General features: G+C 35.3%; 4 protein-coding genes across 6 annotated transcripts in view; 1 reads left to right on the top strand and 3 right to left on the bottom strand.

Moving 5' to 3' along the window:
• Window positions 1-1,375, top strand: part of LOC123312928 (formin-like protein) — an 88,597-nt gene extending 87,222 nt beyond the window's left edge. Inside the window, exon 15 of one of the 2 annotated variants that reach the window (XM_044897518.1) lies at window positions 107-1,375. In XM_044897518.1, the coding sequence (XP_044753453.1) occupies window positions 107-319 (213 nt within the window). In that variant the 3' untranslated portion in view covers window positions 320-1,375. The remainder of the gene's footprint in view (window positions 1-106) is intronic. The other variant, XM_044897520.1, reaches the window with a different exon arrangement.
• On the bottom strand, window positions 1,311-2,416 carry LOC123312929 (mitochondrial translation release factor in rescue). The gene is made up of 2 exons (XM_044897521.1): window positions 2,212-2,416; window positions 1,311-1,621 (listed from the first exon to the last, which is right to left on the bottom strand). Exons 1-2 carry the CDS (start codon window positions 2,414-2,416, stop codon window positions 1,392-1,394), a joined length of 435 nt encoding a protein of 144 aa, XP_044753456.1. The 3' UTR covers window positions 1,311-1,391.
• Window positions 2,314-2,677, bottom strand: LOC123312930 (MIEF1 upstream open reading frame protein). Its single transcript, XM_044897522.1, has 2 exons — window positions 2,510-2,677; window positions 2,314-2,454 (listed from the first exon to the last, which is right to left on the bottom strand). Exons 1-2 carry the CDS (start codon window positions 2,675-2,677, stop codon window positions 2,416-2,418), a joined length of 207 nt encoding a protein of 68 aa, XP_044753457.1. The 3' UTR covers window positions 2,314-2,415.
• Window positions 2,678-6,330: 3,653 nt separating this feature from the next.
• Window positions 6,331-26,184, bottom strand: part of LOC123314513 (mushroom body large-type Kenyon cell-specific protein 1) — a 125,056-nt gene continuing 105,202 nt past the window's right edge. The window contains exons 6-7 of one of the 2 annotated variants that reach the window (XM_044899840.1): window positions 13,297-15,188; window positions 6,331-11,586 (exon numbers count right to left, since the gene is read on the bottom strand). In XM_044899840.1, the coding sequence (XP_044755775.1) occupies window positions 11,270-11,586; window positions 13,297-15,188 (2,209 nt within the window). In that variant the 3' untranslated portion in view covers window positions 6,331-11,269. The remainder of the gene's footprint in view (window positions 11,587-13,296; window positions 15,189-26,184) is intronic. The other variant, XM_044899841.1, reaches the window with a different exon arrangement.

Below are 26,184 nucleotides of genomic sequence, written 5' to 3'. Positions count from 1 at the left end.
TTACCCAAGACTGTTTTCCAATATTTGTATCCCGAGGGCTGATTGGTTTGATCTCTTTAATATTTCATTCATATGTAGTTTATTTGAATTATTATATTTCTTTCAGGATGCATTGATAAATGAGTTGAAGCACAAGACACGTTTGGTCAAAGAAAAGAAACTGCTCCAGCAAGATGAAGTTTATAATGGTGCATTAGAGGACATATTACTTGAATTAAAAAGTGAACCCTACAGACGAGCGGATGCCGTAAGAAGAAGTCAGAGAAGAAGGATAGACAGCAACAGACTCTCAAAGACTATGGAAGAATTTGAAATTTGAGTGAATAAATTTGTTCAATGATATCAATCATCTTCATTTGAACAGAAAATAGTCTGAGCTCCTCATAGGAAGAAATATTTTTATAACATATCGGTTTGTATTCCAGTTGATAAATCTGTTATAATAATGTATACGATATAACTAGAAAATGCAGAGTTCTTTTGAATGTATATATCAAATCTTGCCTTCTACATGAATTTATTTATTCAAATAAGTGCCTGAGTTGACCAAAATTATAATTTCCTTGTATCTGCATCTTCAGGAACGATTTTATTCTTTTCGGATACATTCTTTCTGTCTTCATGTCCGATGGAAACTAAAGTGATTGAAAATATTCAGCATGATCGATGAACCAATTGTGATATTAAAATACTCAGAGGTGCCTTATCAAGACTAACATTTTTACAAAAAATCAATTCAAAATATTTAGGTGCAAAACCATATTTCGTAATTAGTTTCAACTCATGTACTAATGCCATTCCATTTGACAAATTTCAATCGGAGAACAAGGAATATCACTTCCAAAAATATTTGTAGCAGGAAGGTTCATTTATTTTATGGTTATTTAATTAAGTGTTTGAACTCTGCTCTTTTCACTACTGAATGTTTTCAATATAAATATTATATAAATATGATTTACTCGTGTTGAACATAAACAGTATGTCAGATTAAAATATTAAGATTTATTCTTTTTTGGCTGTTGCTTAATTTCCATTTGTAGTACCGAACAATGAAAGCTTTGAATATCACAAAATTGACAAATTATTTCGTGAAGAAATAATTAATAATGTCAATTATTTGTGGCACAAATTTATCTGGAAACAATTGATTATCACTATTTATTTAAGAAATATCTTTTTGTTGAAATATGAAAAATAATTAGAAGAGTAAGTGTTAAGTTTTCTAAATGATGTAAATAATTTACGTTGTGTACATTACTTTCATAATTGTATAACCAAAAATTTGTGATTTTTTACTTAAGAATGATGTGTAAATTTATAAAATACTTTATTTTATTTACAAATGTTTTATAAATAAAGTTTGAATATATCTAGACTACTACATAATTCAATTATAGTTCCTGATTATCTTGTTGATGCTTCTTCCATTCTTCTTTGATTTCTCTTAGTTTGTTCCTTCTCCGAATCCTCTCCAAATGTTTTTTAGCTTCAATAGATTTTTTTTGATTCTCCACACTATGTTCACCATTAAGTAAATTATCTAATTTATTCAGCAAAAGAGTTCGGGCCGTTTTTCTGTTTTCAACAAGTGAGCGACTCTGATGGCATTTGATAACAATTCCTGTAAATTTTGAAATCTAATCAGTATCTGGTAAAAAAAAAATGGTGAGATAGTCGACTATGTCCACAAAATGAAAGGCCTCTTCCTAGCAGATGACCTGACTTGTGTCAAAAGTTAACAGATATGGGAGTTACCTATAACAGGCAATTCAGCCTATTGGTCATTTAAACTTTCATACGAATCAAGAGTTGATTTCTTCTGCCTTCAGGGTATTTAGATGTTGGAAGGTCAGGACTTTAAATACTTTTTCCTACAGTCTTGTTCCTCATTCATATAATAATGATATCTCAATTAAAAAGCATAATTTATTTCTAAATTTGACTTGTAGTATAGTGTTCATCTATTTAAGAATCATTTGGTTGAAAATGTGGTAAAATCAGGTAAAGGACTGATTTCAGATTCGTTATTCATTTTGATTCCTTTTTATGTTTGAAAACATCCTTTGATTCAGCATTGTATATCAAGTCACCCTAGTAGGTCAAGAGATCCAACTTCAGCAACGATTTGAAATGATAATGAAATGAATGATATGTCGATATAAAATCTACAAATGTTACAATAATTAGTCATTTATTTCTTGTGAAACTTACCTGTTGGTAAGTGCTTGAGGCAGACTGCACTGGCAGTTTTATTGATTTTCTGACCACCTGGTCCAGAGCCTCGTACAAATTTCTCTTCTAACTCCTCATCTTTCAGATCAGGTACTCGGGAGTAGTCTATCCTAACTTTGAGTCTTTTGAAAAAAATTGAGACTGTATTTGGTTTCAAAAAGAATAGCTTATTTATCAATGCCATTATACCACTGATCGACGAAGAAGCACTGTCAACCCTCTCTGAAAAAGAATCCAATAATTAAACCATTCTTATCCACCAAAAAAAAATGCTCACTTCGAAATTGAAATCGATATCTTCTTTGCTCTCAAGATATTTGTTTTTTTGGAAATCGTTCCGTATTCTTTTGGCAAAATACTCTTTATCGGTGTATTTCAATTGTTGGCCGTACCTCAAAAGATTCTTGTACAGTTTCAGAACTTGTTGCTTTCCAACGGGGTTCATCTTGTGAAATGTCAAACTATTAACATCATTATAGAATGTAAGTAGTTCATAAATTCAAAACTCTTCCTTCCAAACAAAATGATAAGTATATTCTTCCAAAATCCTGATTTCTAAGGAAAAATTTGTTTTGTGAGGGGTCGTCTCTGGAAATAGGTTAGGTCCTTTGACTTTTGACTTCTGGCTTTCTGACTTATCAAAGAGGACACTTCGATTTCATTTATGATTTTACATTCTATGGTTAGGTCACAGGGATGGACCAAAATATCGATATTTTCCTAGAAAATGGATGAATATCGTCGATATTTTCAATTCCGATGCTAATCATTCATTCACAATTACCGTTGGGTTGGTTTACTTCTCGTTCACAATGATGTTAGTGGACTAGTGGTAATGGTAATGTTAATGGTGAGCTACGATTTTAACGCTTAATAATACCTAACAAATTAATTAACATTGATGTGAACAATATCGTATCTCTATTATTTAAGCATTAATATCGTAGGTCACCATTAGCATTACCAGTACCACTAGCATCATTGTAAACAGTAGCGTAGCGTGGAGGGGCAAGGGGGGGCATCATGCCCCGAGCGCTAAAAAAGGGGAGCCAAACGCGGGAGACAAAAAATTTCTGGATAAGTTTAGATTTTTGGAAAATATATTTCAATTCAGTGTTATGAAAATAAATGTTAATTCGTGATTGATAAGGAAAAAAAGAACAATAATGGCCTAAATCAAACTGTACATGAAAAGGAAGTAAAATAAATTAGGAATCTATTTCAGTCCTTTTTCTGATTTGAACACAGTTCTAACCAAATGATTCTTAATTTGATGAGCTTCAACACTACAAGTCAATGTTAGAAATGAATAATGCTTATGTACAACATCTTATGGTAGCTGTCCTCCTGCGACAAAATAGTTTCAAGAGCAGTCTCAAGCACTCTCCGACACAAGTCAATACTAGTCTCCGAGACTGAACGTGTCTCAAGTTCTTAGATGAACAACGTCCTGAGATTAATCATTAAACCATTACTCTGGCTCTGAAAACTGAATTGCCCACATCGGCAGACCACGAGAGATATTCTGTAATGATGACACCAAGGGATTATGCTGCGTGCATGACTCCAGAGCACGGCCATTTAAAAGGTATTGATGCCTCGGACTATGTCCACCAAGATGAGGAACCTTACATTTATCCAGGTTTAGAGGAAGGAGCACTGGCGACACCACCAACCATCCAACCGCACCAGATCACCTCGAAGGACATCAGGAAGCGGGCATCATAAAATAATTTAATATCGTCTGCATATTGAGAACAGAATGTCGAAAGTATGTATGGGAGATCTGAAACATAAATCAGAAAAAGGGGACTTCACTAGCAACTGCCTTGATATCCGAAAAAAAGTCGCACCCTCTAACCGAAAAGTACCTGCCAGTGATGAACGAACGGAGCCAAGCCAATAAACTGCCCCTAATGCCAATATGATGCTAAATTCCTTAGTGCCCTAGTGAATCTTTGGGGAAATGTAAACTAAATATATGATCCTAAATTATATTTCCGCATTCGACTAATCTTTTGTGAAATCGATTATCATTATTATTTGTTCAATTCTAGAAGGAAGTAACCCTGTTTTGCGAGCTCTGAAAGGTACAACTTATTAAATATTGCAATTTTTATGTGCAATCACCGGCATTCTCCTGTGAAGTGATCAGACCCATAACTATTTTATCATCGGCTTTAAATGTTTCTTCACAAATATGGCAAACAGTTCGCTTTCTTTTCAACCGTTTGGGTTACTCCGGTGCATGATGGTGCATCTATCTACAGAAACGTTCTTTTTGGGTTGGGAGTGATGCCCTTGAGTAGCTCGATTAACCTTTTTTCCCTGACCCATCTTGCAACCAAAAAAATAAAGCAAAGGAGATGCAATTCATTGGTCGCACAGGTGATGACGTAGGTGGAGGCTAATGTTGAGCTAAATTGGCAGAACTGGTATCGTTAGCAGTGGCGTCTCATCGACAATGAGTGCCGAAATAAGTCGACCAATATCTATCGAATGCGCTCTAATATATTAGTAAGTACTTTATATTTTCCTCATCGATTCAGAAAGAAATTGAAGTTTTTAGATTATGTTGGGTGTGAATAGATCGGAATGACTTCGAAGTCATTATACCTTATATTCGAATATAAGGTAGGATTAGGTTTACTTATTTAAGGGTGCCGCGAGTTGGGCGAAAAATATGTCAAAGCTGAAATACTGCTGAACATGAGGAGATAAAAAAATAAAATTCGGACTACGAAAACCTTCTCCAATAAACTTTGGATAGCTGCGAGTCCTCGGCTCCTAGCGGCGTACGCCGTATCGTCGGCTTCCTGCTCTTCGTACTGATCATCCGACTATTTAGCTTGCTCTTTTTCTTTTATGTCGGACCACTTTCGGTGAAGCCTGAGCTGCCATATCTACGTTTTTTGTGACCACAAATATCCGCAAAAATTGCAGATTTCAGAAAAAGCTCTCATGAGGCAGTTTTTCTTTGTAAAGGACAACCTGTCTCTATTTCATCGTATCGTCACTAAATTTTTAGGTATTGTTCTCGGGTAGTTGATAAAGGTTTGATCGCAAAGGTTTTCGAAAATTTCAATTTTCACAAATATGGCAAATTACGATTACGTAACAAGTTGAAGATAAGGCGTGTCCGCTAGACTAACTCGCAGCACAATCCTCTCAAGCGCCGTACAATGAAATTATAACATTTAATGCAGATACTTCAAGCATTTTGATGCAATTTTAGAAGAATCAGAATTCTATACATTTACCCAAGAGAATTATGAAAGAAGTCTCAACATACAAAATAGTTATTGAACTTGAGTTGGTGCATTAGCATTAATACCTGTTTTATTTGCGAACAGCTCGAGGGCATGAAGCACGAAGTTATTGTATAAGAAGAACCTTATACAATGATGTACCGGTGGATGAAACTCTCAAACACGAAAGTACCTTATTTGAAGTTGAGTCCTTGGGTTTGACCAATTAGGTTTTTTTTTATATAACATATCTGTAATTTCATTTAAATCAATTGAAAACTATTTCATTCAATCAATCCCCATACAGCTATCAAAAATAGCAATTTTGTACAGAGCGATTGCCTGTCCTAATGCCCCATAGACATGGACTGTGCCTTCCCTTTATATCTATGCCATAAATACGGTCAAAAAAAGTGACAGAGAGAAACGCACGTCGGGCATGCAGTTGCCTTTTTCTAGAATTTTGATTGGTCCACACTCACCTCTATGTGAACAAAAAAGAGACAGGTAAATGCCCGACGATCATTTCTCTCTTTCTATAAAAAAGACATTTTCATGCTGACATTGCCCAGTCCATGTCTCTATGTCTATGTAATGCCCCGACATGGCAAGAGATCCTATAAGTTTTATTGTTTTCTCCACTGTCTATGCATGTGCCGACTAGCACCATTATGTGAACCTAGAATTTATCACACATTAGATAACTGGTTTAAATTTGTTTATGGAGTGTACCTTCCATAAATCTATTCCCGATTTGATTCCTTATCTGTAGGGTTAATTTAATGTATTCAAATTAATGAACATTGGTTCAGGCCAATCGTTTTGTGAAATAAAACAAAAGAAAAAAACATTTTTAAATTTCGCAGTATAATAAATACTGGTATATTTCAGAATTACATTATAAATATACAATGTGTATGGTTTTTTTGTATTTTTGTGGATTTAAAATATTTTCTGAAAATAACAATTTCCCACAAAGCAATAATAATTGTTCAAACATCTAACTTTTCATAATAAAACAAAATTCACAAGTAGATATTTACGAACAAGTGTCCGTTGTATTTCGAACAAGATCATACTAGACCTGGGGGAGAAAGTTTTGGAATCTAGTTCTTTTCTTTATACTGCAAATACAACAAATTGATATTATAGTCTCCTCATGCTAAAAAAGGCATTTTATAGTACATTTCTTTTCAACCAAAAATAATACAATAATTAAGCAACACTTACATTTAAATTTTATCTCTAACATATTGTCAAACTATGGAACTTTCATGAAATAATTTACTCTAAGATATTTTTAAAATATATACTTTAGAAAATAAAGTGCATTTCAGCCAACTTAAAAAAATATGAGAAGTTTCAAACATTTTGGAGCTCTCTGATATTTTGATTTTGAATAATCCGATATGGCATTTTGGTCCCAGATTTTATCGGTTTTTTTCATTTATATCTCACTGGTTAAAGTTGTTTTCATTTTATCATAGCATTTGAATTACAGAATTAACGATAAAATATTATTCATTGTTTTGATTAATTTCATATAAATTTTGAATAACTTTGTTTCATTGAAATTAACACAAATGTCGCAAAAATACAAACTATTAGCAAAAAGTAGTCGAAAAGTAAGAAGACACTTTCTGGTGTTGTGCTTGCAAACAGCCAGTGCATATAATAAAGCGTAAAAATAGTAATTTCAAATTTCATATAAATTTCTTAAGTATAACAATTAGGCTCCAATAAGAAACAATTTAGTCTAATATCCAATCATTATTTAGAAAAATGTTTGAGAAAGTGATATAAAATAAAAAGTGTTTCTTTGAAAGGCAAAGCATAATTCAAGTGATAAACTTGACTTTATCTGAATTATCAGAACCTGAAGTAGGTGAAATAAGAGTATAAAATTTGTGGATAATCTGTTGTTGGATTTTGAATACTGAACAAATTCCGGTTTGAGTTTGAACTGTACTTTGCGACCATACTGATGAAGAGTATTGCCCATTGGCCTATATTCAAAAACCTACAGTATGCTAATACTAGTTAGTAAAACCTATGTGCCATCACCAGGAATTAGTGTCAACTTTACAAATCCTAATATAGTGTTTAAATCTAACCTCTTGTACTGCATGTGTCATCAGACGTCTTTAAAACTATCAACTATTTTGAGTAGGTAGGTACTCAGTGAAAAATCTACTTGCGTTTATAGTAAAGCTCTGTTTTCAATGCTGTGGTCAAATATGGTGCAAATAAAGAAGATTTAACAATTTCTCAACAATATTGTAAAAATCTTCATACAATTAATTTCTGTATGGAGAAATTGCAACAATGCCGAGATGACTATGATTCTAAATTTAATACGAATTTTGATGGAGAAATTAATATTTCAGCGCAAAGTTTCTAATTTACTTTTTGGAAAACAAAAGTGAACACAAGTCATATTTTATTGAATTGACCAGAAAAACCAAAATAATAAGAACTGCACCAGTAAAACTCAGAAAGATTAATAAAAAGAGTCAATAAACGCAAAAGTAAAATTTGGATCTCTTCATCAGTATGATTAAATGTGGGTAAATTGTAACTATTGTTTATTATGTTTGCAGAAAATGTTAACGAAGTAAAATAAACCATTCTTCAAAGTTTTAACTTTAGCAGGCACACCGAAAATAATGTGTACACTGAATGAAATACTATATATACAATTCTAAGCAAACTTAAGTTTACATTGATTAAACAGAAATTAAAAAATAATTAACAAATATGTTTATTTATAAAACTGATGAAAATGATTCATTCATGTAAAAAAATATTAGAGAATATAAACTATAGAAAGAAGTCTTATCAATGTGAAAAACTTGGTGGAATGATAATCTAAATTATTAATGACCTTCAAATCATAATTTGAACAAAATACTGACTTCAGTGCAAAAATACGTAATTTACTTTTGTTCAAATATACGCTATTTTCCATTCCTACTTCTCTGTTGTATTTGAATTGAACTGATCCATTCAAAATTCATTCAGGTATGATTGTTCCCTATAACGTATACATTTTTGAAAACTGAAATTTTTAAATGTATTGATAATGTTTATGAATTTCGCGCATTCTAAAATGAAGGCCTAAAACTTTATATCAATTTTCAAAGAACATCATGCGCTTCAGGGTTTCTATTGAAAACAAATGAAAACAATTAAAAAACATTGACCATGGCATACGTCGATCAGGAATGTAAAGTACAAGTTTTGGAAACCGTCACCTTTCTATAATAAAATTAACTTTTCTCAATTACGATGCACATCAGGCCATGTGGTGTACGGTTCTATTCAATTGGAAAATTATAGTTAAGAGAGAAAAATATATTTACGTACTTAAAATTACGACGCGTATACGTTTTAAAGTTACGTTTATACACTGTTGAGGGTTGCATTTGGACCGCGAGATTGTGAAGAGTAAGAGTTCAATAACTTATAACCATGTCTTTATGAAAAATATCACTTCAATAAACAATTAAAAACGATGAGTTAACACTATGAAAGAATTGCACATCTCAGTGATTCACTCATAACGCATATAAGAATCCTTCACAGAATATTGTTAACACTATAACATTTGTAGAAAACAAATTCCTCTGTAAGAGACTCATCTCACTTCTGCGGTGAAAATCTCTTTGAACTTATCACTGGGGAACTGGAACAGCAGAGAAGACGCTGATGACTCGAAAACTAACAAGGCTCCGTTTAAATCTACATGAAAGATTGGCTTACTTTCACTGAAGGTATTATGGAATTTGTTTTCGACTTGAGTCGTGAAAAAAATATACTACAGTGGACTTGTATTAAGCGCAAAAGTGACACACAAACATTTAAAAATACAGTGTTGTTTCGAAACTTACACACTATAGAACAGGAAGCCACAGCTTCAAAATAACATCACATTTTTAAAAATGCATTCCAATGATCTATTTATAGTCATATTTGACCGAGATCACATCTATTTAATCAATTTTCTTCAACATATTAATGTTGCGAATAAAAAATCTGGCACGTAAATGGTTGGAATGTTTTTATTTTGACACTCCCCTAGATTCTTCAGAATTCTCTCATTTTGATTTTCTAAAGATTTACAACTATCTATCTGCAATAGGACTCGGAGATTTTCGAAAAATAATGGAGACTGTCAAACGATATGTATGAAAAGCATACCATTTATTTACAATTTTCAAACTGCATTATTGGTCCAACTTAAATTTGTCCTGTTTATTCTGGTTTGGTTTGAAGGCTGACCGTGAAAAACCACATTTTTAAATTTGAATATTTATAAAGATTCAAATAGGTATATGCATTATGGCCAAGAATTGAATGAGAGAAATTTTTTTTGTAATAAATTTTTTAAGGGCTCGACAATCGTGAATTGGATAGCGTTATTTTTCACGGTCAGTCATTGTAACTGTCGGTATCGATTGGTTTGTGGTTGATTGTGTTGTTTGACGGTTGTTGAAGGGATTTGAAGCATTTTAAACTCTACTAGGAGTCAATCTTTTATCTCTCGAACAAAATAGCTTCCATTTTTCAAATATATAATATATTCAATATATCTTATTCTACGTAATATTGATGTAAATATATATATGTGTATATATATATACCAGCTAATTGCACTTCATTTCATATGAAAACAAGACAACATCGCGAGAAAACTGTACGTGAGTATCAAGAGACGTTCAGTCAACCAACGAAATTTATATCAATTTACTATCTCTAGTTTTTAAATTTTCATTTAGTTTTAAGATATTTTAGATAAAATATACATCAAAAATTTTGAATAAATCACAGATAGATATAATTTGCAATTTTCCGATCTCACCATGCTTCTTCCTTTCGATACAATATATATTATATATTAATATTAACCATCAGAGCAGCATTTCGAAAATATGAACAGAATGACTTCTGAGGTACCATATGCGACAAAAAGACACAAATATTACATTGATGATACAATTTGGAACATTCCATTTACACATCGAACATGAACAGCACTACATCAAAATCAAATTTCACAAGTAACAACGTTTTCTTCTTTTTGAGCTTTCAACCTCTTCGATAATAATTTATTTATCAAACATTCTCTCCTTCGCATACTATTCAGTTGTGTTGTGAATATTTGATCTTGTTGTATTATGGTTTGTTTTGGGTGATATGAGGGCATATGGGCATATATCAAAGTCAAAAAACACTTAGATGGATATTTCTGCTTTGATGCTCATGAATCTCATGATAATCTTAGTCTAGAATAAAAATTTTAAATATATGATTAAAAAAAGTCAAAGAATTATCAACAAACACCGTCATCAAGGATAATTTATGATACAACCACTGAGTTAGATCTTCTTGTTTCAAGAAGTAACTCCTTGATTTTCGAACGTCAGAATGCCTAAAAGATCTCGTCTCATTTCAATTATAGTAAGCATTTACTATGAATTCTAAAGTGAATTTTACTTCAATATTATAAAACCAGTGTACCTTTAAGGGTAAATTTTGTTTTAAATTATTCGAGTTGTGTGCAAGTATGAATTTTTCGTTATTTTTTTATTGACCTGACTATATTATTTAATTCTTTTCCATGCTCAATGGGAAATTCCGCAGAAGCATCTGAATGTTAATTAAAATAGATTTTCAAGATTATCCCAGTATGTAGATCCTTTGAGCATTCCAACATTCGGAGCTTCTCAACATATTTCTATAGTACTTCTGTGTCAGTATAAAAATCTTTCATTTATAATATTTAAACGTCAGTCTTGCGGTGCTTCGTTTTCTGAGGCACTGTCGGGATTCTCGCAGATCCCATTTCTATCCATTTCAGGTATGAAGCGGACCAACATCTCTGGTTTCAAATTATCGGGGTTTACCAGATCCTGCTTCAGATAAATCCTTCCTGGAGGTTTTGCTGGTTGGCTTGGAGTCGCTTCAGGTTGCAACTGATTGAATTGTGGCTTTTTGTCGACGGATTCATGAGAATCATTCGACAGTTCTATTGTATGCACATCTGCGTTTTCTGTTTCGTATGGTGGAGGTGAATCGTCCATTTTCTCCTCCTTCACTGTCGTGCCTAAAAAATAGACATGTTTGAAAGCAGCTGGAACATATGAGGTACTACTAGAATTTTAGTTTTTTCTCGTTTGAATCACATTCACTGAAGGAAGGAACATATGGTTAACCATATGGGATTAATAGTTGGAAACTGCCGAATTTCACCGAATGCGCGTTTTAACGCTGTGTCCAATAAAAAAACTCCTTCGTCGAAGAATTCCCCAAACTGTTACGAGTTTGGCAATTCGTCATAATTCTGTGTCTTCAGATATGAGCAATATATTATTATGTAACTGTGAGCTGACCTTCTGAACAATCATTCTGTAATTTTTTTGGCTGTAATTCTTCCGTTTTTTTCTGTAATTTTTTTTTTGATGTCCATAAAGAGCTTCTGTGAACGTTTTGCCCACTGAAAGCTCAGTCAGAGAGATTCAGCAGCCGATTGCTTAGTGGACCTTAGCTCAGTCAGCAAGTTGCCTTGCATTATTATATGGAAGAAACGATGTGGAGTTAACCCTTGCAATGTCAATCAACTAAGCCTGCTACACTTCGGATATATGGAGTTCACCTTTCATTAAAAAACTGTGATTAGGTCAACTCAACACAACTCAACTGTTTTTCCGGCATTCGGGCCTAGAATATGCCGAGCAACCGTAAGGCATGAGCTTCGAGCTATGGTTGTTTGGCGAGGATTCTAATACATAGCATCAGACTACTCAAAATTTTTAGGTTTCAAATAATTGTGATGAATTAAGTTTTTATTGCCCATTACAAATACGAGAATTCCATTTTGAGGCTGATTTTCACTAAACCTGTTAGTCTGAGATCAACGAAAATCGGCAAGAGTCAGCACCCACTCTCAAGGTCAGGTAGTGGAACACCTAGCGGCGATGCGCTTTGATGTATAGGTATATAAAATTACAACATACCCTACAAGTATTTTGTAATGATTGAACATAGTCACTCAGCTAGTTCATAGAACAGAAAACTTGAGAAAGTGGTCAGACCTTATTTTAGTGAAACGCGGTGGGTCACTACCCCACATAAGTTGCTGCCTTAACGATGTCGTTTCAAGAGATTTGTAATGGTTTAAGATGCATTTATTGCTTAAATATCATATATTATTTGAGAATAAAATAGGCAGACCACATATCAATTGAACAGAGGCAGTCAGCAGTCACCCAAAGTACGGATATTGTAATTTAACTTGAATCAAAGAGCGTCCCTGCCAGTTGTTCCACTACCTGACCTTGAGAGTGGGTGCTGACTCATGTACACCACCAAAACTAACTAATATTTAAATATGAGTCATTACAAAACTCTTGCCGATTTTCGTCGCCAGCTCTCGGACTATGTCCTTCACATGACCATATCATATACAATCGAATTGAAGTAGATCAGTTTCGTCTTGACACGATACACTGAAGAATGTGATATGGATATAGTACGGAATCGGAAGGTACAATGGGCATAACTGCATTCATTCACAGCAAACAATCTTTTATGACAGTGGGAAGAGGATATGGGGGGTGAAGTGAGAATCAACCTTTAACGTTGTTAATGGCCGTTTGCCCGTACTTTTTTAGGCAGGCTTAACGTTGAGGCTTACTTATATCCCTGATTTCCATAGCCGTTACCATAGCAATCACTGGGATAAGAAAAAATTTTTAAGCCTGCCTTAAATAAGTCACTGCAAATGAGAATACGAGAACTGAAAAAAATTACCAACCTGCGAAATTTAAAGGACTCGCATTTCCTTTCTTATAAGATTCGTCTCCTGAACTAGCATCTCCCGTGGGGAGTTTGGACAAAGGAGTCAATCTGCTATTTCTGCAGAGCTGATCCAGTAGAGCTTTGTTCGACATATTTTCAGGAGCAACATTCTTCTCCTCTTTGACAATTTTATCGTCGTTGCAGGGAACGCCCGACTCGAGACTAGACCTAATTATTCCATCTAAGAAGGACCCGTTTGATCCAGTACCATCGAGTAAAGACTCAGCCATTTGCCTCGCACTTTTTGCCAGAGTAGGCGTACTTGAAGGCGTTGAATTTTGAGAATTACTACTCAGAGATCTCGTGGTTTCTTCTTGAAGCTTTTGCATCATCTGGGAGGCGAAGAGCTCGTGTGTTGTGGGGAATGATGGCGAAGGGTTTCTTGCGTAATCTATGGGAATGTGGTGAAAACCTGGATGAGGCCAGAATGGAAAGGGAGGAGCATTGTAACCAGGCAAGGGGGACATACCGGATTCGAATAACGGCAGTTTCATGCCGTTAGGGGAGGTGGGAGGAAACTTCTGGGGGGGTTTCATAACTACCGGCTTCATTTTGTCTTGGGCATTACGTATATCATTCTGTTTCAAACTGGCTATCTTTTCATCTACTGGATTGGGTTTCGGATCTCGTTTCCTTGGCCTCATGAGGTGACGTTCTTTCACTTTATATTCCAAGGTGGAATGCGGTACACCATAATAACTGCCTGCTCTGTGAACTGACATCTCCCCACGTTGAACAGCGCGAACTGCCTCAACCAAACTGTCCCTATCATAATTCCTATATTTGCCACGCTTCGGTCTTGTTCCTTTACCTCCTGTTGGCTGACCTGATGAATTCTGCTGCTGAGGTTTCACTTGAGGGGCTTGTTGTGGAAACAATCTGTTGACCTCTTGAGGATTCGTTTTAATCACAGATATACTAGATCCTAAGGGGGGCGTAAAGCTGCTACTCTTGAAATTAATATCCATCATTGGCCTCGTCACTGGTTCTACTACTGGTTGCTGAAATTTTTGGCTAATACTTTGAGCTATGACATCTTTTACGTCTTTTATCGTCACTTTATTCGGAATGATGGGCGGTGAACTCGACTCGCTGGTGGTTACTGGTGGGGAGGCTATTGTACCCTCAATACCCCGAAACAACAGATCTGAACCGTTTTTACTAGGCTTGAAGGACGGAATCTTAAGTATAACATTGGATGATGACTCAGATTCTGTATCCATGTCAGGTTCTGATCTCGCCCGCTCGCTTTTCGTGATAACCGATTCCGCGTTCGGTTTCAAAAGTCTTTCACATTCTCCGTTCACTTTATGTTGCTCTGGGATCATCCTCTTGAAGAAATCAACAGGACTGAGGACATTACTTTCGGGTGGTTTTTGCGAAGACAGAATTAGGTTCTGTATGTACGTCCCGAAATCATTCTGTTCGATGTTCGGCCAAGGCTCTGTCCCATCCGCACTCCTCTGCGATAGAATGGTCTTGAGTACTTCAGGCTCCATGCTTCTTAATCTCATCATGTCAGCGAGAGTTAGAATCGGACTCTTCAATGTTTTTTCGATTTCTTTTTCTTCTTCTGTCCCTGAGAGCTCTTTGTCGTCGTCTATAGCTTCATCTTCGTCTATTTTCAACACAGCGGAATTGTTTAGGTGACTCTCCCGTTCTCTTTCCAAGGCCAATTTGTAAACTTTGTTACGCAAGGTGGACCTAGGAATGCCGTATATCACGGCGGCTCTTCGAGTCCCCAATTTTCCAGATTGGATGTCTCGGAGGGCAGCCTGCAATTCGTCTTCCGTGTAGGTTCTCCGACCGGCAACGGTTGGCATTCTTGGCTTGGCTCTAAAATCAGAACTGAAATTAAAGCAAAATGAGATTGTCTTGTGGTGAACAGGATTTGGTTGAAAATGCTAAAAAATGATTCTACATGGTTTCGGGGAGAAATTTTCGAATTCAAGCAGGTAATCAAACCTAGTGAGAAAATTTAGCAATAGCTACTCAAGTCACACGAATAGGTTTTTGGTATAAGTGATATCATAATTACCAGATAATTTCAGATAAATGCATGTTCTAAAACTACTTGGGATCCGAACCTCACAGAATATTCATTAAGTTATAAGTTATGTTCACCTCTGACCAACTAGTGTTTGGCAAAATATACCTATACCTCGATTTAATTGAAATACAAATTTCAAAATATAGTATTCACATGTATTCGAAATATGAAATATGATATATTTACATGTCTCGTATTAGAAAGACAGAGTGCTCTAAAAAATGAGGATGTTTTTTTCTGACCCAAGGTATAAATCATCAAAATGAGACATTCACCCAAAATTGCCTATACAAAATATAACCATATGGTTGATTCATTAATCACCAGTTACTGTTGCTTTGTGATTACTCAGATTACTAATGATCGAGGGTCGTATTAAGAATCATTTTAGTAACTATTTTTAAATTTTTAACTTTGTCATATTGAAAATGTTGTACCTATAGGGGATTTTTGGAGAAACACTTTATTTTGTCCAGTTCTACATTCACATTCTGTTAAAAAAAAACCTCACCTTTAAAAACACCCTGAATAAATTACAAAATTTAGAATTTTACTTTCCCTCAAATAAAAAAAAAAACAATTACAGTCGAAAGTTAGGTTATAAAATCATCATAATTTGATGTGAGAATGATATTCTGAATGATCATGACTGAATTATCGATTGAAAACAAATTGCCTTATTCTATTAGTTAATCAAGTTGATTTCAAAATTGGAAGGATTGGCGGTTGCCATTTTACTAGTGAAATTTATCGAACAAAATGTATTTATGTTGATCGTATAAGTACAAACATATATGATCAAAGTACGAAATACCTCAGTGTCGTATCTGACAGACTAATTGCAAGTTACATTGTTAGGAGATAATTGAATACCAAAAACATATGTTTTTCTTTCAATTACGTATTTAAAATAAAATTAATTCAAATACTGCCCAATCCTAATGCGATTGATGGTAATTTGTAATCTTATTTGATTTGGATTAGGCTCTACAATCTTATCTTCTGTAGTACGGTTAAGATGTTAATCATCCAAATTCAGTTTGAGTCAGCATAAGAAATGATAATTTCTTTGTTGGTTGTACTTTTCAGAAACCATATTCAAGCTAAAGCATCTTTTTCAGGTTAATAATATCCATTCATGCTTTGTCCCGTTCATCCGATAAAGATTTGAGTAATTTATCAACAATAGTACTTATTATTGTCATTCGTTACCAAGCAGCTAAGACTATTTTGTCCTGAATGTTACCTCTTGCAATAGTATCAAAATATATTTCGTTAATTATTTAAAATTGATTTTATTATATGAAATCAATTTAACTATCACTAAAGAAACTTCCACTGCTCATTGGCCGATTTCCATCATCTCAAAAGTCGTCGAGATTGTGAATTAACGTCTCGAATTCTTCGATGAACTGTTTCAATCTAAACCAAGACACTAGAAGCATTCAAATGCCACTGTTGCATGACTTGATAAGTACTCAAAGGCTCTCTACGGGTAGACCTTAGAACCTTAGAACTATGTTCTAAGGGGTAGACACAGTCACAAACCGATCTTGTGCATGAGTAGTAGATGCGTCCACTTCTCAGTCTTTCGGTCACAATTACAGTGAGAAGTCAACGATACAGGGTGGAAATTTGAAAACTTGCCAGGCCAAGTATGTCGCGACAACGATGTTTTTGAAAGGAGGGGGACATATTTTGAGCAAAATTGTAAGCCGAAATCTTCTCAAATCTACATAGTTGTCGAGGCTATCACCCCTAAATTCTTCATAGAAAATAGACGGTGAGCTAAACCTCAATTGGAAGACAATAGGTCCCTCTACATAATACTATTGTCTTCCAATTGAGGTATAGCTCACCCTCTATTCCCTATTGAGAATTTAGGGGTGACAACCCCTACACCTTAGATTGAGGAGATTTTGGCTTACAATTCTGCTAGAAACATGTCCCCCTACGATTAAAATTTGACCTTTTCCGGCATTTTCTCTGAAAACACCCTTGTCGAGACATAATTGGCCTTGCAAGTTTTCAAATTGTCAGCCCCTGTAACTACTTCAAGGATTCAATAAAAATTTGCAAATCATAGTATTCATGTAGAGGGTCAAGTGATCTTTCAATTGAGGTATAGCTCACCCCCTATACCCTATTGAGAATTTAGGGTTGATAGCTCCTACATCTAGGGTTGAGGAGATGTCGTCTTACAATTCTGCTCAAAATATGTCCCCCTACGAATAGAAATTGACCTGTTCCGGCATTTTCTCTGAAATCATCCTTGTGGTGACATAATTGGACTGGCAAGTTTTCAAATTGTCACTCTGCATATCTTATGTGTCGTAGGTACAACTCGGACCGAAATAATAGGATTTGTTAAAAACAAAACCGGTTTCATTTTTCGCCAAGACAGTTTGGTTATTTCTTTCGACTGAGAAGACGACCCACTTTCTTTAATGAAAAAACATGGATATAATGGATAATGGATATTATTCATTTTATGTCATTCATCAAGTTCCGTTCGATTATATTTTTTATACGAAAGGATACGAAAAACTCAATGACGAAACTCGAAATGGAGAGATCAAATTGTATAAAGTATAAAGGTCAGCGTCGAAAATCTATCGGGAAAGAAAGAAGCAACGTGAGCTGCCCTTGTCCCACATAGAATTTTTGTCTTCGGCTGAAACTCATTGACATTAATACTAGCGGCAATTTAGCTCCAGAGTCTATTACACCTAGCGAGAGCAGTTAGAACGTTGTAATTGATGTCGTAAAATCGGCAGACGTATTCTAAATTTTATAGCGATAGTTCTTTCGGCAGATGCAGAATTCATCCTTCGGAGTAAACTGTGGCGTTTTCACTAGGTACAATTTTACGACCTCCTCTGGTTCAATAGACTAGACTAGCGTTACTGCGAAATGGTAGAATGACGAATCGACGGAGTTTTTTTACTCGGGTGTTTTTAGAATGACAGGGAACATAACAAAAATGTTGCAAATTTTATATTTAGATTCATAATTTATAACGAGCTTCCAAATAAATTTGTCGTCATGTAGGCCATGAATTTATGAAGGTTTTTTCCGTGCTTGAACGTAGTGGTCATTTTCTTCTATTTACACATTACACATATTTACGTGTATGATGCCAATACCTATATGAATGTTGCATATAATAAAATCTTGTTGAAAAGCTGGAATTCTAACAGAAATTGGAAGATAACTTCAACAATGTTTGCAAGACATTTTATGCATTGCACTAATTAATGTCCTGAAAAGTAGTGTACCACGGAGTATTTTCCCTACAGTATTTTGCAATGTCGGTAAAAATCGCATATATTGATCTCGGCAACCTTGCATAATGAAAGGCAACAGATGAGTGCGAAATAACCAATTGCAACGGAGTCTCTCTCGAAAGTAAAACTCCATACCAGGGATTCAAAGTCGAAAAATAAGCTTCTTTTCCTTTGATAAACTATAGATGAAAATGGCTTGGTTTAGAATTCGCAGGTTGTTGGAGTTTAATGGAAAATGCAATTGAAAAAACGTTACACTTTGTCCTCAATGCACCTTGTTGGAAAAAACTCTTCTGACGCACAGCATTATTGTTCCATCAAATCTCTTGGACGCGATAAAACGAAACTATGCATTACTTAGTTATTGATGTAACTGTTAACTCGAAAATTGGCCGCTCAGAAGCGTACATCACAAGTAATGGTCCAAATTTCGAGCAATTTTTGAAGACATGATTGTTACTTGACTTATTCGAAATAACTAACTTGAACGATTAATACGAGGATGTATTGATATCTAGTTAGCCTAGACCAGTTGCATGCATAAAAAAAATATTGCGTTACCATAGCAACGAACAATAACATTAGAAGTGTCAGTGTGAAGTTTGAGGTCAAAAAAGTAAACCAGAGTTACGCAATAAATTGAAAGAAAGAAGATGTCCACCGAAATTGTGAAAATCGAAAAATTGGAGTATCGAGCAATCATCAAATATCTGTATTTAAAAGGGTTAAGAGGTAAGCAGATTTACGGAGATATGCTTAATATCCTTGGTGATCAATGTCCTTCGTATGCGACCGTGAAAAATTGGACTGGAAGCTTCAAAAGAGGTAAATTTTCCATTGAAGATCGGGGAGGCCAGTTTCTATGTCAGTCCCCGAAAAAATCGATGCAGATTTTATCAGACCGTCGAATCGTCGAATTGGCCTGAAACGGATATCCTGAATATTTCATACGAACGCGTTCATCATATAGTTCACGTCAATTTGGACATGAGAAAAATTGTTACAAAATGGATCCCCAAATGTTTGAATGTTGACCAAAAGCGTGCAAGGGTAGAAGCATCGCGTTCGATCTGTGCTCAATTTGAAAACGATGTAGACTGCTTAAACCGAATTGTTACTATGGATGAGACTTGGGTACATTTCTACGATCCAGAAACAAAGCAACAATCGATGGAATGGCGACACACTGTTTCTCCAAGACCTAAGAAGTTTCGTGTCCAAAAATCTGCTGGAAAAGTTCTTGCTTCAGATTTTTGGGATTGCCATGGAGTAATCATGATTGAATTTTTGGATAAGGCTAGAACAATAACCGGAGATTACTATTCGATATTACTGACCGCTCTACAAGAAAAAATTGAAGAAAAAAGACACTGAAAGCTATTCCAAAGGTGTTTTGTTTTTGCAGGACAACGGCCCTGCACACTAAACACATGTTGCCATGCAAAAAATTCGTGATTTAGGGTTTGAATTAATAGAACACCCCCCTTATTCACCAGATTCGGCTTGATCCAACTATCATCTCTTTCCTCAACTGAAAAAAAGTTTGAAAGGTCGAAAATTTTCTTCCAACGAAGAGGTAATAAAATCTGTGGAGGTCTGGTTTGCAAGGCAAGAAGAAACATTTTTTTTGAAAGGTCTAGAGACTTTGCAGGTGCGCTGTAATGAATTTCTCCATTTAAGAGAGGAATATGTTGAGTAATAAAATATTTTGACATTAAAATTTTGTTTGTAGGCTAAGAATATAATTTTTCAATATATCCTCGTATTGTTGTTTTCTTCTATCTTTCAATTGAACGTTAACACCCTGTGAATCCGATACGAAGACATTTTAGACCATCATGAAAAATAGAGTTATTTCTTCTTTGAATTAATGGATAACGCCGTTTACTTTCGGGACTCCTGTATTTGAATAAAATGAGCAACGTTTCCACTCTATCACACAGAATCTCCTTCAAATCTTGAATCTCACGGAATAAGGTATACAGGGTAATTCATTAAGGGTGGCTACTAAAATTTTTAACTAAATTATACTTTTGAGAAAAATTATAAAAAGTTAGTTTTTCACCGAAATTTCGATCGCAGTAAGAACCGAAAAGTCATATCACCAAATCTACTGTGCTTACTAGCACACTTATTGAGATAAAATTGCTGTATTAGAAACTACTAGAAACTAAGAAATGTGAAAAGGAGTGTTGTTACTGAGAAAAATAAGAAGCCTAAAAGATACAGAAAAGATATGAGTTATTTATCAGCAATATAACGGTTTCTTCTATTATTAACCTAACAGACTAAATACCTGGGTGTCCCAACTCACCACGGTATTTGTCACAACTTTCCTTGACAGTAGGGCAGATTTTTTTTCTGCAGAATTCCTCAGAAACATCAATCAGATTGGGCTACATAGATTATTGACTGAATATTCTGTTCTTGAGAACTGTCAGCTCATCCTTCATTGCATCTGAAACGCTCACTGCGACGATATCGCCGATATTTAAAAAGGGCGATAAACTAGGCCCCTTTAACTAGCCCCATCAGTATAATATAATTTTTGTTGTTGCTAAAGTTTTGAAAAGAATTATGAGCGACCACTTGCTACAATTTTGCTTGGATAACGAGCTAATCCCAAGTTCTCAGCACGGATTCGTACCAAAACGCTCCATAACAACAACCTCCTCTCTTGGGTTGCCGAATGACTACTAAACACAGATTACTGTGCTACTAAACTAAGGCATTGGACTCCGGATCTACTGTTGACGTGATATACTTGGATTTTTCTAGGGCGTTCGATAAGGTGTCTCACAGGCATCTACTCGCCCAGTTCGAGCATCTGGGTGTTAAGGAGGAGTTGCGCTGGCTAAGTCTTTCTTTTGCAATTGCAGTTTTCGTGTATGGGTAGGTGGTGCTTATTCCGGTCACATCGGGAGTTCCTCAGGGATCAGTGTTGGGACCCATCCTCTTCGTTTTATATGTTTCTGACTTGCCTCCACTGATTCGGTCTTTCATCTCTACATTTACTGAAGATACTAAACTCTACAGCCTTCCCCTTATACACGGTGATCTCCTCCAGAGGGACAATGATAATCTCTTTGAATGGTCGTTCTAGACTGGAGTCGCTGACTCGCCATGTTGATCTGGAAGTTGTTGTAAATTTGTGCTGGTTGTACCATGTGGCAGCAGTTGCGGTAAATGCTAGGCAGGTGGGGTATTTGATGGCTAAAACCTTCAGAAACTCGAGTATTCCAACGCCCCTTTATGGAGTATGCCGTGCAGGTGTGATGGCCGTCAACCAAGTTGGATGAAAATTTAATAGAATCTGTTGAAAGTTGGACCATGCGCCTGCCATATTCATATCATACGAACAGACTAGGTGTAAAAGATTAGACAATTATCTTTAGCGAATTTCCCTACATTCATCATGAAATTCGAAACGTATAGGGTTTAGGATGAAATTATAATCACATAGTGTGATGCACTATATCAAAGTGTCCCAGGTGAGAATATGAACCAATGAGTACAATTCGTAGCCGTTTCAAACCTCAAACGAATGTTATCAACATAATCCTCCGCAAGGGAGAAATAATGAAATTTTCACTGAATCAAAATGGGGATATTTAAAAAAGCCAATTTTCCGTTTCTGAACCGGCAAAACTTTTTTATCGTGAATTCAAAGAGCTGGAGAATTAACATGGCTTGTACCCATTTCTATTCTTTCTTCCTCATTTGAAAAAAACTATTCAGCTCAAATGAATAAAACAGCCACCATGCTACGCAATAAATTCCATTCTCCTATCGCACCATATTTCCTACAGATATCAAGAACATTTGCATTTGTATCGGGGTTTCATTTGGCGCCAGCAACACTGAAGTGGTCATTTAACTATTGCCATCAGTTTTCGAACGAACGAAAATATTGATTGAAGCACTAACCCATTGAATTTATTGGGCCCGTTGGATTTCACTTTTTTTCGCTGCTATTGTACCGAATCTAAATTGAGACTATTCAGGTTTGACGGTGCGGAGATAACTTCGATATTTAGCACTCTTGGTGTAATTGAAAATACTACATGGAAGCGTGTGAAGAGTCTGACTGGCGCTCATGACAAATAACAATAATTGAGGTTCATCCATATGTGGTACTGAAGGTACAATAACGGAAAAGAAACACTGGGTTTTGCTGAACAATAAAATGCTTTTTTCAGAGTTATTCAGGATTTCAATTATTTTATCGGCTATTTGTATATACATATATATGTATTGTAGTTCGAGGAGGCCTGGATGTGTGTTCCGTAATTGCTTCAGGGCAAAAATATATCATAAACAATTAATCACTTTTGCGTTCGGGATTGCCTAGAACAGAACCAAATACTTGTTAGAGGTTTGAGAATTTCGACTTCTAGGCTTTGTCTTTGATTGTTCCGTTTCTGGCGACTCCACATGCTCATCCCCATGTGACAGGGATTTATAGACAGAAGGCGCGGCCTAGGTAGCACATCTGCCTACCGTGCGATAGATGGCCCACCTGTCTATTTCTTCTTTTATGAAGACTCTACATTTGTAATGCTATCAGCGCCCGAACGAAGTGTCTCGCAATTCTCAATTTCCTCTATCTACGATTTCCTTCAACCTCATTCAAAGGACAAGGAGAGATTTATCTATGGCAATAGATAAAATGTAAATTTGTGTTCTGTCCTTTGAAATTTCAAAGAATTAATTCGAATGTTTAAAATTATTTTATATATCCTAGTTGAAGAAGTGAGTTATTTTTTCTATATTTTTGATACATTTTTTTCATCCTCTTTAGGTACTGAAGAACTTTTTTAGTTATTTGTTTTATGTGTACTATTGAATTATATGCAATCTCAAATGGAATTTTTTACATTAAATACATTGTAAGTTGTAACGAACGATACAGACAATTTTATTCACACATGGAATGATTCAATTTAAAAATTTTTTTTAACTATCGATCAGTATCAAAACAAGTGAATATCAAAAATGTATGCGCAATTGCGCAAACTATTGTAGCATATAGTAGTTATTTTGAACAATATCAATTTGAGGGGAACATTTGACATTACAACTAGGCAGACTAGGCTGATACATGTATCAGCCTATCAAAATATATTTCCGGATATCTAATTAGGAAAAATGAAGAAAATGCAATTGGAAATTGCTACTATACAAAAATATTCCTTCTGGCAAAATGAATTAGATTCTGCAGGCGATGAGTTCAGTAGAGAGGAAAAAAAGATAAAACAAAATCTCAATTGTATTTTGTTAAAAAATTATATCCCTTACGGCCGGTTTCATAATCAAACCAAAAGTCCCTTTAATTTTAAAGCTTCTTTAACCCTACTAAAAATGACAGTAAAGGAAGCTTTAAGCTTAAGGTGACTTTAAATTTGATTATGAAACTGGACGTCATTCCCTGAAGAACGCGTTATTCTACGAGAAAGTTACGACTGAAATGACTTATCATTGAAAACTTTTATACTAAAAAAGTTCCTGCTTGACTGAACTCCTGTATGATCGAAAAACTAAACCTTTATATAGAATGTAAATTTTATTATGTATGTACTTGTCGATCCACGTAATCAATAAAATAACACAAAAAGTATTATTCTGTTGAAATAATATGTAAATTTAAGTTGAATGATACTTCTGTATGAAAGTCTCATGTTCTATGTTCTATATTTTGTCAAGGAGAATGTATTTAGAGATTTTGAAAAGTGTGTATGTGTCGAGTTAGTCAAAAAAAAAAAAAGGAATGTAATAAAGTCAGACTTGTTGAACAGAAGTTCTTTTTTACCGAAAATAGAAGACTTTAACAGGTTATGCGCCCAGAATACGCAGTTTAATCGGTAAAAAGACTGTTCAAGAGAATTGTGTGGAGTGACGCCATCTTAGCATTATGGAGCTGGCAAAACACATAAAACCCCTTTCTAGCGAGGCGGATTGGTCAATTTGGAAACATAAATTACGCGACATGTTGGATTATCATGAAGGAGCCTTAGATGTAATTGATGGCAAGTTGGTGAAACCTGAACCCTTAAGAAATGACGCTTCGGAAAGTAATATCAAGAAACACAGGCAGGCCAGTGAGTTATTTCGTAAGGCAAATAGCTACGCAAAGTCAATGATTTCGAGTTCAGTAACTGATGCGGTTTACCAGAAAATAATGGATAAGCAAACAGCGCGTGAAGCATGGGAAGCATTGAAGTTAAATTTTGAAGCATCTTCTAAAGATCAACTTTTCAAAGTGTGCACGGATTTTTTCGCATTCAGTTGGGTTATTGGAGAGGATGTCTCAACACACATCGCAAAATTAAGAAATTTATGGAATTAACTCAACAATGGTTTGAAAGCAAAGAATGAAAATATTTTACCAGACTTAATTCTTGTGTGTAAAGTTTTGAAAATCTTGCCTGACGAATTTGAGAACTTCAAGTCAAGTTGGATGTTGTTGTCGAAAAACGAAGAGAGAACTTTCGACGAGTTAGTAACTCAACTGTGCATGTATGAAAGAAATTTCAGAAAGACCACAGACAGTGGAACTGGAGAAGCATTGTTTGCTAAAATCGATAAAACGAAGAAGTATCAAGGTTTCAAGAAGTCGAAAGCAAATGACACATGCAACTACTGCAAAAAGAAGGGACATTGGGTAAATACGTGTAAAAGGTGGATTGCTGATGGAAGACCATCGCGGATTAAGGACTCTCCACAGAGCAATACTCTGGAAACCAATGTGGCCCTGTGTGCTAGCGGTGAAGATGAGACTGGTACATCAGTATGGTGGATTGACAATGGAGCCACAAAGCATGTGACGAATTGTCCAGACCAGTTTGTTGATTTTCACAAGTTTCGAAGTCCCTGCGTCATAAGGGCTGCTGGAAAAGAAACTCTTGAGGCAATTGGGAAAGGAACTATAGAGATATCATCCTTTACTGAAGATTGTAAACTAAAGATGACCTTGAATGAAGTATGGTATGTTCCAAAAATATCTAAAAATTTATTTTCTGTATTAGCTGCTCAAGACAGAAACAAAAATAGCAGATTCTACTCAACTTCAACTAAGTGTTCGCTGGAGGTTAATGGAAAGGTAGTACTATGTGGACATCGTGAAAAGGGTGGAACTTTATATAAAGCAGCAGTTGAGCCGATAATTCCTGATAAAATAGAGAGAGTCAACATAGTCGAAGCAGAAAATTCCACACTTCAGCTGTATCACGAGAGGTGGGGACACCAAGACAAGCGACACGTAAGAGAGATACTGAAGAGAGAGTTAGGTATTACTGTTAAGATGGTAAGAGATATTTGTGAACCCTGTATTTTTGGTAAAGCACATCGTTTACCTTTTGGCACTAGAATAAAAGCAACGAAACCTGGGGAACTGTTTTCCACTGATGTTGTAGGTCCATTTTGCGAATCTTTTAACAAAAAAAGGTTTCTAGTTGTATTTAAGGATAGCTACACGAAGTTTCGTTATGGTTTTGTAATTAAGCAGAAA

The sequence above is a fragment of the Coccinella septempunctata genome, chromosome 5, assembly GCF_907165205.1.
Source record: "Coccinella septempunctata chromosome 5, icCocSept1.1, whole genome shotgun sequence".
In the NCBI taxonomy this organism is placed as follows: Eukaryota; Metazoa; Arthropoda; class Insecta; order Coleoptera; family Coccinellidae; genus Coccinella; species Coccinella septempunctata.
The sequence above is the reverse complement of the archived record's forward strand: the minus strand, read 5'-3'. Positions and strand labels throughout refer to the sequence as shown.